We start from the raw sequence: 16,858 nt of genomic DNA, 5'->3' as shown, positions 1-16,858 counted from the left end.
TAAAGGCAATGCATGAGTTTTGAACTGGATCTTTTTACTCCAAAGGCGTTACTGGAATAATCAGTGATGTTTCAGCGTGCCTTTCCTTATTTTGATGGTTGTATTGTGGTCATATGGGAGAATGTCCTTGTTTCTAGAGGGTCATGGAGCTTTGGGTTGATAATTTGCTCTCAGATATATCAGGATAAAAGCTTTTTTTTTTTTTTTGTACTGTACTTGCAATTTTTGTGTTTCAAAACTTTTTAAAAAATTAAGAAATAAATTCAAAGGCACAACCACTTCGGGGGAAAAGAGAAAGATGTTATAAAGTAAACACAAGCTTCCCATTGAGAAAACATGAGAAATTTTGTGTTCATGGTGGGCCACACAGAGCTGTGCTTCGACATCCCTGGAGTTCCCTACGCTTTCTCCTCACCTCTCAAGGGTCCTTTGATGAAAAAATAGAGAAGCATTATTAATTTTGAGAGTCTCTGGAAAGCTGCAGTATTAGGTAATGGGAAGTGCCATGATCCTGCTTCCCAGCTCACAGGTCTTGCCACTGAGGAGCAAGTGTCTGACCAAATGAGCCAGCCCAGACACTTGCCCCCGAGCTGCTGCTTCCAGTGGAATGGAGGAAATAGGACAGGGCCTTAGGCATCACTGGGAGTGCTCAGTAAGCCGCAGGATGACTTGGGCCTGGCACCTCGTTTTCCTTTGAGGATCTGAATGTGGAAGTGGAAGGAGCACCTAGAATGTTTGTGCCGTTGCAAAACGGACTTTTGTCCTTCAGAAGTAGAGCAGTAGGCTTGGTGAGAGGGATGAAGTATACCGCCCAAGAACATTTGAGAAGAGGCGTAACTGAAAACGTCTGTTACGAGTCTACAGCATTCCAGAGTAACTTTCATGGAGTGGTGATTTGGGATGCTGTCCTTGACTTTAATTCAGAGGCCCTACCTGAAACCACCTTGGGAAAGTGTGATTGTATTGGCAGAGAAAGGTGGCGGAAGACACTGTCCAGTGCTGCCTGCAGGAGTTCCTATCGAAATCTAGTAAATACTATCTTTTCCCAGAGGATCTGGTAGTCTTTGCTCCCTTTGAAAATAAAAGCTATAGATGTATGTACCTTTCTCCCTTTTCACCTTGGCTGCCAGGAAACTCAAAATCATTGAGGTTCAAGTATAGGGATGATGGAGGCCTTCTGGCTTGCAGAGCTACATTCTGTGCTCTCTTTATCTCTTTTCACTGTTAACTTCTCAAGCCCTGATTTTTACATTTATCTTACTGTGTTTCTGGTAAGTTGCTTCAAACCTTTGTAAAAATAAAGGTTTGTAAAACAAACAGAGACAGACGAATCGCTAGGAGAGTGAAAGCTGAGGGAAATAATATACGTATTATTCCTGCACATGTCAAAGCAATGTGTAACAAAGTGGATATGATGAGATTGCTGGCTAGACTTCTGTGAAGAAAGTAATAAACATGAGTTCTCAAGACTATAGTGGAGGTTGCGGGAGAGGCAGTCAGAAAACTACACAGGTGTTTGCAAATCCACAATCTGGTGTGTGCAGATCATCTGACCAAGGTAGGTTAAAGAAGATGACATTATTAAGAAAACGTATCCTACACCCTGATTATTTACAACAAAACAAAACAAAACAAGATGACACTTTCTTGTTACACATCCCAATATTTTCAGAGCAGGAGTGACGAAAGAAGTCAACTCTTTGGACATCTGCTCCAAGTCTCTGGCAAGGACAGAGCTACCAAAGACTTCATTTGTCTGCCCGACAATTTCATCTGTCAGGAGACAGAGGAACTAGTGAGGAAATGGCTGCTTTGGAGTAAATTCTGATCAGTAAGAAAGGAACTAACTGGTTGGTAATGTGAAAATGACAAGAACCTCAGGAGAGTGTTTATGCCGTCTGGGCCCCTCACAGCACTCCCAAAGCTCTTTATTTAGATCACACTTTTGTTACTTCTCCTTGAACTATTGTCATTTATACACCGTCTCCTCACAAGAATGTTCCTTGAGGACTGGGACCACATCATGTCCTCTTTGTGTCTTCTGATGTCTGGTGCAGTATCTTTTAAATGGAAAAAAAATTAATTGAATGTGCTGAACTGGAATATAATGAACATAGCAACTCGCATAATTTTAGGATGATCTGACAACATTCTTTTAAAACTTTTTTTTCCTGATTATAAAATGTCTTCATTGTAGACAACTAGAAAAATTTGGAAAAGTATAACTGAGAAAATACAAACGTTCCATAACCCTTTCACACACAGCTAAGCACTTTGAAGTACCTCCTCATCTTTTTTTTTTTTTTTTTTTAAGATGTTGGGGGTAGGAGTTTATTAATTAATTTATTTTTGCTGTGTTGCGTCTTCGTTTCTGTGTGAGGGCTTTCTCTAGTTGTGGCAAGCAGGGGCCACTCTTCATCGCGGTGCGCGGGCCTCTCACTATCGCGGCCTTTGTTGTTGTGGAGCACAGGCTCCAGACGCGCAGGCTCAGTAGTTGTGGCTCACGGGCCTAGCTGCTCTGCAGCATGTGGGATCCTCCCAAACCAGGGCTCGAACCCGTATCCCCTGCATTAGCAGGCAGATTCTCAACCACTGCGCCACCAGGGAAGTCCCATCTTTTATACTTAAATACTGCTTCATAATTATAAGCATACTATATCTACAGTTCTGTGCCTGAGAGTTTTGTTCACCTTATATCTTGAGTATTTTTCATGCTGTGAAAATGTCTTCATTTAAAAATGGCTACGTAATATTCCATTGCATGTCTATTATAATTCATCATTGTGACAAAAAAAAGAAAAAAGAAAGAAAGAAAGGAATAGGGATTTTAATTGGCTACAAGCTTTAAGAACTGGGACGTCAATAAGGAGACCATTTCACCTCCAGCAGACAGATGGGGCTGAGCCGGGGAGACAGGTGAAGGCCCAGGCTATTCCTGCGGTTCTGGGTTTTATCTTGAGTCACCTGTGGTGCCTCTGGAGGGTGACCTGATGGTGAGCCAGAGCTGATGAGTAACAGTTAAAGCTACAAGGAATGTTCAACCCAGAGAAGATTTGTGGAGCCAGGAGTTTTCCACATTTGAGAAATGACTGACTTGTCTCATTTTTAAAAAAGTTTTTTGAATAAATGGCTGTACATTAAAATAGAATTTTTGGGTATACAGCTCTATGAATTTTAGCTCAAATATAGATTTGTGTAACTACCACCATCAGGATATAGAACAGTTTCATCATTCTCCCCAAACTCCCCTGTGCTATCCCCTTTATGGTCACATCCTCCTGTCCCCTTTAACTCCTGGCAATCACTGATATGTCGTCTGTCACTATGCTTTTGACTTTTCAGGAATGGGAATGACGGACTTATTCTGTGGCATCTCAGTTGGCAGAACTAAGGCTGACAAGTAGAAATGACAAAGATGCAAATTTGACTCCATAAGCAAGTTTGAGAGCAGTTCCAAAAAAGATACAGGATGCCAAGAGAGGTGAGAAGTGCCCAGTCACTGGAGGTATTCAAGGAGAGGAAGTGGTTTCTGGGATACTAGAGGGTAGGAGATACCTGTAGTCTCGTTTATGATCCATATTTTGTGTCAATGAGCAGTGGAATATTCTAGATCAGATCTCAGTCTCTCTCACACACACACACACAAAAGGAATAATAGCATTAAAGTTTGTATTTAATCCAAAGCCACCTGTTTTCAATTCTGAGCAGCCCAGAGACCTGCCAGCACTTTCTTGTGCCTGCAGTCATGAAGTCTGGCAAGGCTTTTGACTTCCTTCCCTGTCCCCAAGCCCTTCCTTGAGCCTTAAAAGTCACATATAAGTTACTACCCGTCTGAGCAACAATGCTCTCAGAAGGGAGCTACAGCATCGGGCAACGTTCTTACTATTAACCCGCAGTTCGAGTACCCTGTTGTCCCCAGAGGTGTGTGCCTGGGGATCCTCGATTTCCACCAGGAGCACCTCCTGCGAGGCCCGGGTCGCCTGCCTTCAGGCTCACAGCTGCAGGTGAAGAGCCACAAAATCCTCCCTCTAGTGGCTCAAGTGAGAACATTCCCGGGCCCTGAAAAGACCCAGAGCGTCAAGACAGGACGTCCAAAGACAGGAGACACTCCTCCGGAGCCATTCCACAGGGCTGAAATTCCATCGCCTGGCCAAGGTCATCCACAGGAAGGATGGGCGCACGGGACCGCCTCCCCAGCCGTACCAAGGACGCTGCGCTGGGCCCCGGGAGCGTTGCCCCGCAGCCCTGCTCCCCAGCGCCACCTGCCGGGGCTGCCTGCGGCCACCCCTCCCCCGCTCCCCGCCACTACCGAGGGGTGCTTATTTCATCACATTGCTATTGCAGGGGAAGAAGCTGCCCAGTTTTTCTTTAACCCTGGGCTGAATTTTCCTAACTACTTGCCATCTTCTGAAGATTTTCAGGCAAGGGCGGGGGGGCTGGGGGTGGTGGAGGAAGGTGGTGGTGACAGGTCTGTGACCTTTCTCCCAAGGCAGCTGCATCTTTTCCTCCGGCTACTCTGGTGGAATGAGACGATCGTTGTCAGATCTGAACATTTTTGAGCCCCTCCTCAGGCTGGGAGGCACTACCTTTCTCTTAGTGAATTTTTAACCAGCATCTGTGAAATTTGAGAGGAGGCGGAATTCATGCTCCAGCGGATGTACCTCCCGCCACTGCTCTTGAAGGGCATGGGTGGTGGGGAGAAAACGGGGCTCCTGTCCACCCACTGCTCTCCCTCATCCCAGCCCATACAGAGAGCGAAATATGCACGCCCGGTTGTCGCTGCCAGCTTCCTCCCTCTTTTCCAGGCAAGAATTCCTCCCCGATCCTTGGACCCAGGCCATCTCAGACGAAGAGGGAGTCCTGGCCCCTGATGATGACCCGAGGAACCACAACATTTTAGCAAGGTGGGGTTGATCCCCAAAGGTGCCACAGGCCCTCTTTCTGTGTGTGAGTGACAGCTCTTTTTTATCCATCAGCATTCTGGCTTGCTTAGCCCTGTTGCACAGACAGAAAAGGTGCTCTGAAAAAGTGTTTATCAGTTTCTGTGTGAACGACAGCCCCCGGATGTCCCAGGACTCTAATGACATAAGCCGTCTTAAAATAAGAGAACAAAAATAAGGTTAACAAAACCTAAGGTGCCCAGCAGTATTTCTTACCTGCCTCTGGTCAGTGGTCCTATGAAGGAGCATGGGGACAGTGTGAGGCTGGGACAGAACATGAGGCCCCATAGCTTACATTCTTGGCAGCCTGCGTGTGTCTCAGTGAGGCTACACTCTGCTCCTGCCCCGACATCTTTCTCTCTGAAGCACTGGTTATCATTAGAGGACCGGGTTCCCTTTTCTCATAGAGCCAGTGAGTACTGGGGCTTTCTCGGCTCTGGCAAGGTAAATGCTCTAAACCCCATGTATCTAATTCACAGATCCCATCGTCCACACTGCGGCGGAGGCATACAGAAATGGAGGCTGTGGATGTCCTTCTCGCCCACTCCTTTCATCAGGACAGAGCCACTGGGCAGCAGAAAAAGAAACCTTTACAACTACACTGAAACATTTCATTTACCTTGGGTAAGAGTCAATTTCTTGTACTAAGAGCCTCCCATAAAGCATGTCAGTGTGGGAAAGAAAGCTGTTGTCTCTGCCCCCTGAATGCTGCACCAGAGCCTCCTACTGGGAACAGCCAAACAAGGTCACTAAAGGAGGCCCGAGGCATCAAGGCAGGGATAAGATCACCTTGAAATCCTTACCCGTGAGCTTGTTTACCAGAGATGGGGACACTGTTTTTATTCTGTCCTTCTTGCTGGGCAATGACAGTGCCACAGTCCAAAGGTAGCAGTAAGGAAGGAGGAAGGAGAGGGGCCTGGCTCTTTGGTGTTTAAGAACAGACCAAAGGTGGACTTTGCTGAGAGGAAACATGGTGAGCTAATGCTTGTCCCCGTACATGAACTGAAATAACCAAAAACAACAGGGTGTGAAGGTTTTTTCCAGTTCTTTTAAAGGAAATATATTTCGAGTACATATTGAATCTGAAAATAATTTTCAACTCAGTTTCAAACCAATCCACTGAGCTGAAAGAAGAGATCAGAAATGAAATGAAATTCTGATATACATTGAATCTAATCTAAAAAAAATTGACAGGGAAAATAAAATTTCAGATGTTTTTTATTCAAAGGTTCTCAAAAGAAATAAAACAGAAAAAGCTAACAATCTGATCAAATGTACAGTTCAAAAATGTCTTTTTGGCGTTTAACAACAAGTCCTAGGAAAGAAAACTACAGAGTTATCTTGAACCGGACAAATAAGTTACCACTGGCAAGTTTGTGGCACTAGTAAAACAAAAATAAAAAATTAACTCTCTTGATCATATAGATATCTCTATGAAAATCTTTTTTTTTCAATCTGTACAAAAGGTCTTTCTTCATAAATTAATTTTTTTTATAATTTAATGGCTGTCTACTATGTGATGTTTAACTGGTTTTTTTTCTTTTTTTATGTACAGAGGTTATGTTTCCCAAATCTTACCCAGACGAGTATGGCACTTAGTTCAGACACTTCTAGCAGCAGATTTCCCCTCCCCTCTGAGTTATCAAATTTCTGTCTTAACTAATGCAAAAATATCAAGTAGTGAGAGACCCAGGTTTATAATGTACTAGGTACAAAGAGGGTGCTGCGTTCAGTCTGGACTTTCACAAAGCAGTAATATTCCAGGGAGCATAGAACCAATAATACCACAACTTTAAAAAAGGAAACAAAAACAAAAACAAAAACACACTTCTCTTATGACTATGTAATTTTCACTAGAATCTACACTTCTCAGAGCAGCAAGGACTTTTGAAACTATGAAATATCACTGACATCTATAATCAAACACAAGCATAAATTTTAAGAACTAAAAAATACTCGAAAGAAATAACTGCTTAGGCCTAGCTCCTGAGCTAGGAAGGATTTGGTCTGTGGAAACAGGGAGGGCCAGCAACCTGTCCCAGCACAAAAGAAAATAGACTCTGAGGTAGATAACTGATCACACACAGTTGACCAGACAAGTACACAGTTTTGGAAGACAACTTAATTTACCATTGCTTTTCAAACGTATGCAATTGTCTTAATAAAAGAGCTTTAATAACAGTGAATTATCTTATATGTACTAAAGTAGAAATAACTGTGTATTTATGAATCAGGAATTTCATAGTTTCAAAATTGGTTTTTCTTTACACTTAACACTTGTAGTGATGATGTAAAGTGTGGCACTGCTTGGATCCAAATCTTCCTTCATGCTTTTTTGTTTGTTTGTGTGTGTCCATACGTCAATTAAAATTATAAAACCTAAATCCAAAGGTACAAAAAAGGCACATTCTCCTAACCGCAAACTGGTCCGGCAAAAATAAAGAGCACAGAAGATGTGATGCTGAGACAAGCTGGAGCTACTGGTTACTGGCTCTTCGGTCTTTGGTGAAGTTACCTTTAAAAGTGCCAAGTAATTTTTGTTTCTCAAATTTACGTGATAGAGAGAGCTAGTAGCCAATTGTTTCGCTTCTATTCATATCTCAGCTTATGTTTGAAGATAAATCCTTACTTTTAACTTTTGCCATTTCGTTGCAATAGCAACATCTGTGGTTTTTTTCGGTTTGCCAGATCTCAGGCGTCATTCTCATTCTAAAGCACTATCGTTAGTATAAAGGAAGGACAAAACATTCGGTGACTCCCTCCCCTCCCCCCACCCCCTGCCCCTACGCTACCTACACTAAATCTAGAACATCAAGTTAGTTGTTTTTTTTTTTTTCCTGAAAAAAGGCAAAAAAGACTTTACATTGCATCATACAGCAGATATCCTAAATCAGTCAAACTATCAGAGGAAACTCTTGGCGTACAGCCTTACAAACAATTTACCCTATTAAAAGTTCCCCAGTCAGAAAATGTGTTTCACACAAAACAGTTTTCCCTTCTTGCATTTCACTACCTTACACATTATGTGAAAAATCATTAAAAACACCTACTACATATTTAAAAAAGCCAAAATTTCAGCAACTTTTATTGACTACCTTTTAAAAGCCCTATGCTGCTGTTTAACAAGGCATAATAGACCAGCCCATTTGGTCAAAGCATTCTACATCATTAGTTTGAACTAACTTTTACTGAAACAGCTACAGCATCAAAAGAGTTAAGGCAAATTGGAATTCATAGAAAAGGATAAGACACTTCACACTACGTGGAAAGGAAAACGGAAAGCTAAGAAAAGAGACACTGGCTGCAACACTCACACTGCAAGCACAGAACACCAGGGGTGAAGTTGGACTATTTAAACGTCAGAAAGCCCATTTCATACAGCTGAAAAAAACACAAACGAAAACACAAAATGAACAAAACCACAAGAATCCGGTCATGCACTTGGGTAAGTCTTCATGGTCTTTGTGCATACCCAGAGAATTGAAGTTTTCTTTTTTTTTTTTTTCCTTTTTTCTTTTTTTTTTCTTTTTTTGCATCATAACATTTGATAAAAATCTTTTTGTATTTTGTTGGTTTTTTTTTTCTTTTTCTTTTTTTTTTTTTTTTTTTACTAAAATAAACCTGTTCAGGGGAACAGCTACTAGATGAATTTAAGGGTTTTATGCACCTTATAGAACTTATAGCAAAAATAGTTTTAGTTGATTTCATTATAAATAACGTTTTCAAGAACCTGTGCAAAACTGTCAATAATTTCCTAAAGCACAATTGATCAGAAAAATCCATGATTGTTCAGCCTTCACAACCTTCTTCATTTAAGCACACCCTTCTGTACATCTGGAAGAGAGAAAAAAAAATGCTTTTGTACATTTGGTGTAATATACCAGAGATTTGTCATTTCTTTCTTGTTTTAAAGATATGTGTTTGAGAAAGGCTCTGCTCATCGCTGGTGGTAGGCCAGTAAATGCAAACTCTGGAACTGAGGTCACTTTTTATGCCCCGAGTCCACCTTTCAAATCTGGAACCTGCAACATACTTCACAAGAGCAATCCAGAAACCCAGGTGTTGTAAGTTCCACAGAGCTGTTTTACTGCAATCTGCATGGCAGAGTGACTAGTTTTGAGATCCGTGGTCCAAGTGGGAGCTGGGAGAGCAATCTCTCAATCTAAGGATAGTTGTATTAGATTCATAGTCAAGATACTGCTAATCTTGTAATGCTAGATTAAGCAAAATCTTATGCTATATTTCCTTTAGTTTGTGAGCATTAAAACAATATATATATATTACATATTTTATATATATATATAATATATAAAAAAAATAAATGTATTGTAGGACAAATTTGGTACCGGGCATTGTCTGATTATGTTACCAATCTTTTGGCAGGGGGTGGGTAGGGAGGAAGAGAGTATAAATATACATTTGACTTCAGTATAAGGCACTGTTCTTTTTGGACAGAATACTCATCTACAAATCCACAAAATCACTGATTTTTTTTTTTTTTTTTTTTGGCAGTACGCGGGCCTCTCACTGTTGTGGCCTCTCCGGTTGCGGAGCACAGGCTCCGGACGCGCAGGCCCAGTGGCCATGGCTCACGGGCCCAGCCGCTCCGCGGCATGTGGGATCTTCCCGGACCGGGGCACGAACCCGGGTCCCCTGCATCAGCAGGCGGACTCTCAACCACTGTGCCACCAGGGAAGCCCCAAATCACTGATTTTAACATTCCAGTAACATTGGATTCCCTGGCCATGACTGAAGCAGTGTGACCAGACCTGAGTTGTTTAAAGTACCATTTTGATACAAGCATCATAGACTTTTCTTGACTTGAGCCCTATAGTGATGGAGACCTTTCTCTCATACCTCACAGTTACTTATTGGGTTGAAAGGTATATGGAGAATGGTCATTAGACGTCTCTACAGCCACCTGCTGCTGACCACTCGCCTCCTACAACAAAGCAGAACAGATGAGACATGTGAGCAAAGAAATCCAAACTCTGTTACCCAGGTTGGACTGAGTCCCACATCTTAAAAACAAGCACTCCTTAAAAGTGATTTTCTTAATGTCATATAGAGCCTTCAAAGTTAATTATTTCCCTAAGAAGTTAAAATGTCTGACAGACCCAAAGAACCTCCTTTAACTTTTATGAGTTGCCTCTTCATATCAAGCTGCAATTTACCAAACAAATCTCTTCCCCTTTGGGGGCCAGATGTGACTTGGAATTCAGTATTTTCAGATTTTAGAATCTGAAACATGGTATGCATATGCTGTATATCAGAGACTATACCCAGTGGGGTCTAGGGCTGTACCTCATAATCAAACACATGAATAGGTCTGTGCTGAAAGGTATGAATATGCAGTGTAAATGGGGTAAAGATCTTGTCTTACATCAGTTCAGCTTGGGTTCTGTCACAGGTCAGGTGTTTTGCTAAAGTAGTTACAAGGAAAATTTTTCGTTTCAGATTTGTTTGTTCCAGCATTGCAGATAAGGGGTTCTGGTAACTGTGGCTATCAATAACTGCACAAATTTCAATCATTTAGAAGCAAATAAAACACATCCCACCTCCCCTGTAATCCAGCCACAGTCCTGGGGTTGTTTCTGGAATTGGAACCTATGGGATCTGCCTAGCAGGGGGAGATCGACTGGGTTGATGAATTTCCTTGGAATTTCAAGGGTACTTTGCAGGAAAACACTATGCTTTCTGCCCAACTTGAATTCAAATGTCAGACTTCTTCCATATCAATATCATAACAGTATCTTCCGTAACAAGAACTAAGAGTTATTTAGCTCTACTAAGTCTCTATAAAAACAGGTATGGTGTGTTCCTCATCCCTGTTACAGTTCTGAAACATTTTTTTTCAAGTATCTTAGTGATAACAAGTTAATTTTTGTAATTATTATTACTGATATAATCTTTGGTACTAGTATTGCAAATTCCAGCTTTATCAAGAACCTGTGTTTTAATTTGCCTGTAAGCGTCATTTTACAGGAGACAAGAACCTGTGTTTTAATTTGCCTGTAAGCGTCATTTTACAGGAGACAAGATAGAGCCTTGAGGGGTATGAAATGTGCTACAAGCCTAGAAAATATCAGTATTTCTGGGAGTCTTGGGGGTGTGGCTTGGATGCTGTTTACTAACTTGTATGCAGAGAGTATTTCATAGTTGAAAACAACTCTAGGCATAGACTCCCTCTCAACTCGGTTCTTTATGCAAATGTTTGACTTTCGATTGATTCTTCTTTGAGTTCTATTTAACCCATTTCTGAAATTACTCACTGCCAGAACGGCCACTGGACAGTCTATACCAACCTCCACAGGAACCGCCGGCGTCTGCACGTGGGTATACTGTGGCAGGTAGGCCCCCTGCACAGCTGACGTGGCAGGCATGTACTGGAAAGAAGAATACAGTTAGCATGGCCAACGACGAGCCATGGGTGATGGTCACTACAGTTTCTCGTCCTCGGTAATTCAGCATCACTAACGTGCTATTTTATTCAAGAAGGTCTCTCCCTCAAAGGACCTCATGAGTTTCCAGCAGCCCCTTGAACCAGTATCTAGAATTGTTTCCATAGGTGGAGCCCCAAGAAGTAAATGACTTATTACATCTTTAGCAGGTCACTGAAAAATGGGAAATGGACCCTTGCTTTCCTGATGCCGACAGCCATCCTTCTCTGAAGGCAGGAGAGGTTTCTCACTGGATGTGTGTGGCCCTGGCTTAGCCTTTAGAAGCTGCTTCTGCTGGCTGGGAATGTAAGCCAGGAAAATACTACCCTTTGTTCTTTTAAGCTACCATAGATATGGTCTCAGTTAAAAGCCTTTGGCCATCTGACCATCTAAACACTACACATATCAACCCTGGAAGTGAATCTGGGATTAGTTCAACCCCAATTCCCAACTGAGTCCCTGGATTTGAGGAAATAAGTCAATACTAAGATTGTGATTCAGTGCCCCCAAAATCCATACAAGAAGAAATAAGTGAGTAAAAATTCCCTGCCTTGACTACCATGCATCACCTTCATCTTTTGCTTCATGAGACCAGGTCTGCCAGTGTGAATGAACGATATTAGTCATTAGGGCTAGAAGTGGTCTTGTATGGATACTATATTCTGATAAAGGAGAGACAGATAGATACCCAGAGGACAGACTTTTAGTTCATCAATTAATCAAGAAATATCTGAGTACTTACTATGTGAAAGGCAATGTGGGAGGAGAGAGGGGATCAGACATAATCTCTGACATTACAGAGTCTATAATTGATAAGGAAGACACAGGCTGCATTAATTTACCCTCCTCTGTTTGCTGAGACACATGATATTAATTTGCCACCTACTGTTCCGGTGCTGCCTAGTGACAGGTGACTCATCTGCTGGGCCAGAGGGCTGATCATAGATGCGGGCTGTAGTGACATGGTGTGCTCCATTGAGGGAGTTAACACGGCACCCTGGGGAGTCGGAGACAGAGGAAGTGAGACAAACTTAGGGAGGGAGTGCAGATTCTGGAACAACCTTTTGCAAAGGAAATGCCTTAGTTTACTGAGGAACATGAAGCTAAAATAACCTCCCCTCAAACTTGCAAATGGTGTCATGATTTCTTATAAATGGTCTAGATTGTGTTTCCTGAGACTTTTTAAAAGAGCACCCACTTCACAGAAATCCTTCTATTAAATACCTCTCCCTTTACTTTCACTTAACTGTAAAGCAAGCTAGTCCACAGGAGAACTACGGGGTGTGACAGGAAATGCAAACTACTTTTGGCTGGCCAAGGTTACAAAATGCTTAATTTTTTTTTTAAAGTAAATGACTGTTGATGTTTCATGCAGCCACAAAACAATATACTATATTGAATATTACAAATACAGTGTTTTGTTCAAAAATGTTAAAAAAATAGTCATTTGATTCAAGGTTCAGGCTGCTGGTATCAAGATCACATTCTTCATCCACTCAGTGTTTCTCAGAACCTTCAACTGCAATTTGGTGCCAGGGGAGGGAAGCAGATTCAGATATGGTTAATAATCCAATTTTAGAATCTTTGATTTCATTTGAAAAAATTCTGGTCATCAAAACTAAAATTAAATATAGTTAAAAACAGAGAGGAGGGGTGAAAAAAATCACCCGTATAACCCAGCCTGTCTCTAATACACAGCTGTTAGCATGGTCAGGGTAGCACTGTCCAGATTCTGGCCTCTGCATGTTTTTACAGAGTTGCAACCAGGGCACATGAACTATTTCATATCCTGGGTTTTGCTTCTATTTATTTATTTATTTAATTTATTTATGGTTGCGTTGGGTCTTCGTTGCGTCTTCGTTGCCGCACACGGGCTTTCTCTACTTGTGGCGAGCGGGGGCTACTCTTTCGTTGTGGTGCGCAGGTTTCTCATTGCAGTGGCTTCCCTTGTTGTACAGCACGGGCTCTAGGCATGTGGGCTCAGTAGTTGTGGCTCGCAGGCTCTAGAGCACAGGCTCGGTAGTTGTGGCGCATGGGCTTAGCTGCTCTGCGGCATGTGGGATCTTCCCGGACCAGGGCCTGAACCCGTGCACTGGCAGATGGATTCTTTTTTGTTTTCCTTTTTAAATTAATTAATTTATTTATTTTTGGCTGTGTTGGGTCTTTGTTGCTGCACTCGGACTTCCTCTAGTTGCGGCGAGCGGGGGCTACTCTTTGTTGCAGCGCGTGGGCTTCTCACTATGGTGGCTTCTCTTGCTGCGGAGCACAGGCTCTAGGCGCATGGGCTTCAGTAGTTGTGGCATACGGGCTCAGCAGTTGTGGCTCACGGGCTTAGTTGCTTGGCGGTATGTGGGATCTTCCTGGACCAGGGCTCGAACCCGTGTCCCCTGCATTGGCAGGCGGATTCTTAACCACTGTGCCACCAGGGAAGCCCCTGGGTTTTGCTTTTTAACTTAACATTCCATTACAAATATTTACCTTACTGCCTTACTGTCATTATCATCTTTTTTTTATTTTTTTTGCGGTACGCGGGCCTCTCACTGTTGTGGCCTCTCCCGTTGCAGAGCACAGGCTCCGGACACGCAGGCTCTGGACGCGCAGGCTCAGTGGCCATGGCCCATGGGCCGAGCCGCTCCACGGCATGTGGGATCTTCCCGGACCGGGGCATGAACCCGTGTCCCCTGCATCGGCAGGCGGACTCTCAACCACTGCGCCACCAGGGAAGCCCATCATTTTTAATGATTACTTAATGGTACATTAATTGTGTATGAAGCTCAGTTAGTTCTATTTCTGGATTTTTGCATTTTCTCTAATTTATCCAATTGTAATATTCTTATGGATTATAGCATTCCTCTCACTTTTGCTATCACCCGATTACCTGAGGATGCAATTATTCTGATACACCCTACAAATATTAATGTTAGGTTTTTGGTATCACTGTACCTGACTCATCCCTTAAATACACTGTTATTTACTGATAAATTGATACACAATTGAGGGCAGAGATTGGTGTGCAGGTGCGTTAATGCTGGTTGCAGGCAGTCTAAATCTGGGTGGGGAGAAGGAATGAATCCTAAGGTAGGAGCCTTCTGCACACACCACTACTGTCTCAAAGTTGTTCAACTCAGAGATGTGCCTGCCTCTGTCTCTAATAGTTGACCCCTCCCTCCCCCGACAAAGGATATGGATTCATGTCAGAAGTGTTTGTTATTAATATATTTCCTAAGAAATTTTTTCCTTTAAAATTTTTAATGTGCATCATCAAAAAGTGTGTGGTGGGCTTCCCTGGTGGCGCAGTGGTTGAGGGTCCGCCTGCTGATGCAGGGGACACGGGTTCATGTCCCGGTCTGGGAGGATCCCCCATGCCGTGGAGCGGCTGCGCCGTGAGCCATGGCCGCTGAGCCTGTGCGTCCGGAGCCTGTGCTCTGCAAGAGGAGAGGCCACAACAGTGAGAGTCCCACGTACCGCAAAAAAAAAAAAAAAAAGTGTGTGGTATCATGGAAATGACTCAAAAGCCCAGAATATGCAGAAGGAGCTTCCTGCTCCTCTCCCTCATTCATCTGTAGGAGCTACTGTACTAGGAAGCCCCCAAATGAAAAGTGAGCTGATTTCCAGCATTCTCCAATAGGACAGCACAGAGTACCCGGGATGCAGACTGCCATAGGCATTTGTGTGGCTTTGTGGGTGTATGTGTGCAGATGTGTGTGTGTAGAAACACAGGTATGTATGTTTATACAGACACACAACACACATACCTATATCATCAGAGAGCTCTTCTCCTGTGTCATCAACTAAACATGTTTTGTCTGCTTCTTCAAAGTCATCTCAGCAACTTCCTGTTCAGAATGTGTCCCTGTTCTGCTGTTTCACATGCCTGGTCTATCACTGCATAGTGTCCTCTTTAGGAAGTTGTCCTGAGAGAAATTCCTATCTCATTTTAAGGCCAAGAACAGTGTGCTTTTCCTAAGCAACTGATCCGTTTTATAAGTACTGTGAACTGTATTGCTTATTAAGGTTCCCGTTTTGCACTGGTTACTAGAAAGCTTAGGCCAAATTTGTGGCCGCCTCATGGCAAGCATCTAGATTATTACATTAGGCATTCTTAGTCTCTTTTGTGATTTTGTTCTCCACCTTTATTTTTCAACTTTTAAACCTATGTTTTAATTCCACAAACTGGATTTTATGTATCTCTGAAAAATACATTAACTATACTACCTAATAAGGTGAAGTGTAACTCACTTAATTAAAAAAAATGTAATATATACATACGTACAACACATGCTCGTGTCACTAAAGAAATCACCTTTGTTATTCACCAAAGTCGGTGTTACTACTTTAGGTTTTTTTTTATAATTTCCATGGAGAGGCTAACGCTAATGAAAAACTCCAGGTCAATTTTGAACACTTTATATTTGCATTAAACAGAATGTAAAAAGTGAGAGCTATTTCATCCTAAGTATGGTTAAAAATTTAGCAATTTTAAAACTTTAAAATTTAAAAATTCAATCTCCTACGTTTAAATTCTCATGGATTGCGAATTTGACTTAAGGTCAACCACCGATTTATTTTAAGACAAGGTGAGTGAAAGTTTTATAATGAACTCATTCTCATATTTGATATTTAAAATCTCCCAAATCCTACACCATCTTTGGGCAAATGGTTTAAACCCAGAGAATGGTTTTTAACATATACATAGCTTACTTATAAACTACAAAGCCATTAAGATGAAAAACTTACGGGGTGCTGTAGGATATACGGTTGTGGTTGCATCCAAGAAGGGCTTTGCACCTGGAAAAGGAAGGATTTTGGAAGAAACATTGATTTCCATTAGAGTGCTACCTATTTCTCTAGAGCTCTTTTAATCAGGTTAAGATCTACAGAAGGAAAACAAGGAAACAATACTATCAATGATTAAAAAGATTAAGATTAAGGCAGTTAGAGTTCTTGACAAACTGGTCACTCTGAATAGGATGAAATGATTATTTAAAACCAAGTTCCCTTTGCCCACTCAAAACGTATTTACTGAGTATCAAGCACCAAAGAGAAAAAGGAAGACATAGGTCCCACCCTCAAGAAATTTACTGTCTAAGCAAGGGAGATAAACAAGTAAACAACTCAAAGAAATAGTGAAAAGTATTACAATCAAGATATGAACGGTAGGTGCTTTAGGAATACAGAGGAATGAGAATTAATTCCAGCACATCTTATTAGAAACTAATCCTTAAAGTATGTGCTTATTTAAAGAGAATAATAAAATTCAACCCCCTTTTTATACCCAGGACATTAAATTTCAGAAATCTGTCTGGCAGTCAACAATTTCTAGTTAGTGTGAAACATAAAAATCTGAAATCCAGATTTAGGAAATTAAACTTCAGTAACTAGATCCTGACAACTACCGTCAAAAGGGCATCTATACAGTAGACCCTCTGGATTGAGAAGTCTAAGACGTGAGAGTCAGGTTCTGTGGCAGGAGAGAAA

General features: G+C 42.0%; 1 protein-coding gene across 5 annotated transcripts in view; it reads right to left on the bottom strand.

Annotated features, from left to right (window-relative positions):
- Nucleotides 1-6,140: 6,140 nt before the first annotated feature.
- The window catches only part of RBMS1 (RNA binding motif single stranded interacting protein 1), a 209,494-nt gene continuing 198,776 nt past the window's right edge, over nucleotides 6,141-16,858 (bottom strand). For 4 of the 5 annotated variants that reach the window (XM_082658119.1, XM_082658121.1, XM_082658120.1 and 1 more), the window contains exons 10-14: nucleotides 16,118-16,168; nucleotides 12,267-12,377; nucleotides 11,246-11,326; nucleotides 9,798-9,882; nucleotides 8,427-8,774 (exon numbers count right to left, since the gene is read on the bottom strand). In XM_082658119.1, coding sequence (XP_082514245.1) covers nucleotides 9,805-9,882; nucleotides 11,246-11,326; nucleotides 12,267-12,377; nucleotides 16,118-16,168 — 321 coding nt within the window. In that variant the 3' untranslated portion in view covers nucleotides 8,427-8,774; nucleotides 9,798-9,804. Of the gene's footprint in view, nucleotides 8,775-9,797; nucleotides 9,883-11,245; nucleotides 11,327-12,266; nucleotides 12,378-16,117; nucleotides 16,169-16,858 lie in introns of all 5 variants that reach the window. The other variant, XM_082658123.1, reaches the window with a different exon arrangement.

Source organism: Grampus griseus, assembly GCF_964374135.1.
Source record: "Grampus griseus genome assembly, chromosome: 7".
Classification (NCBI taxonomy): Eukaryota; Metazoa; Chordata; class Mammalia; order Artiodactyla; family Delphinidae; genus Grampus; species Grampus griseus.
Note: the sequence above shows the minus strand (reverse complement) of the source record. Positions and strands in the feature narration are given on the sequence as shown.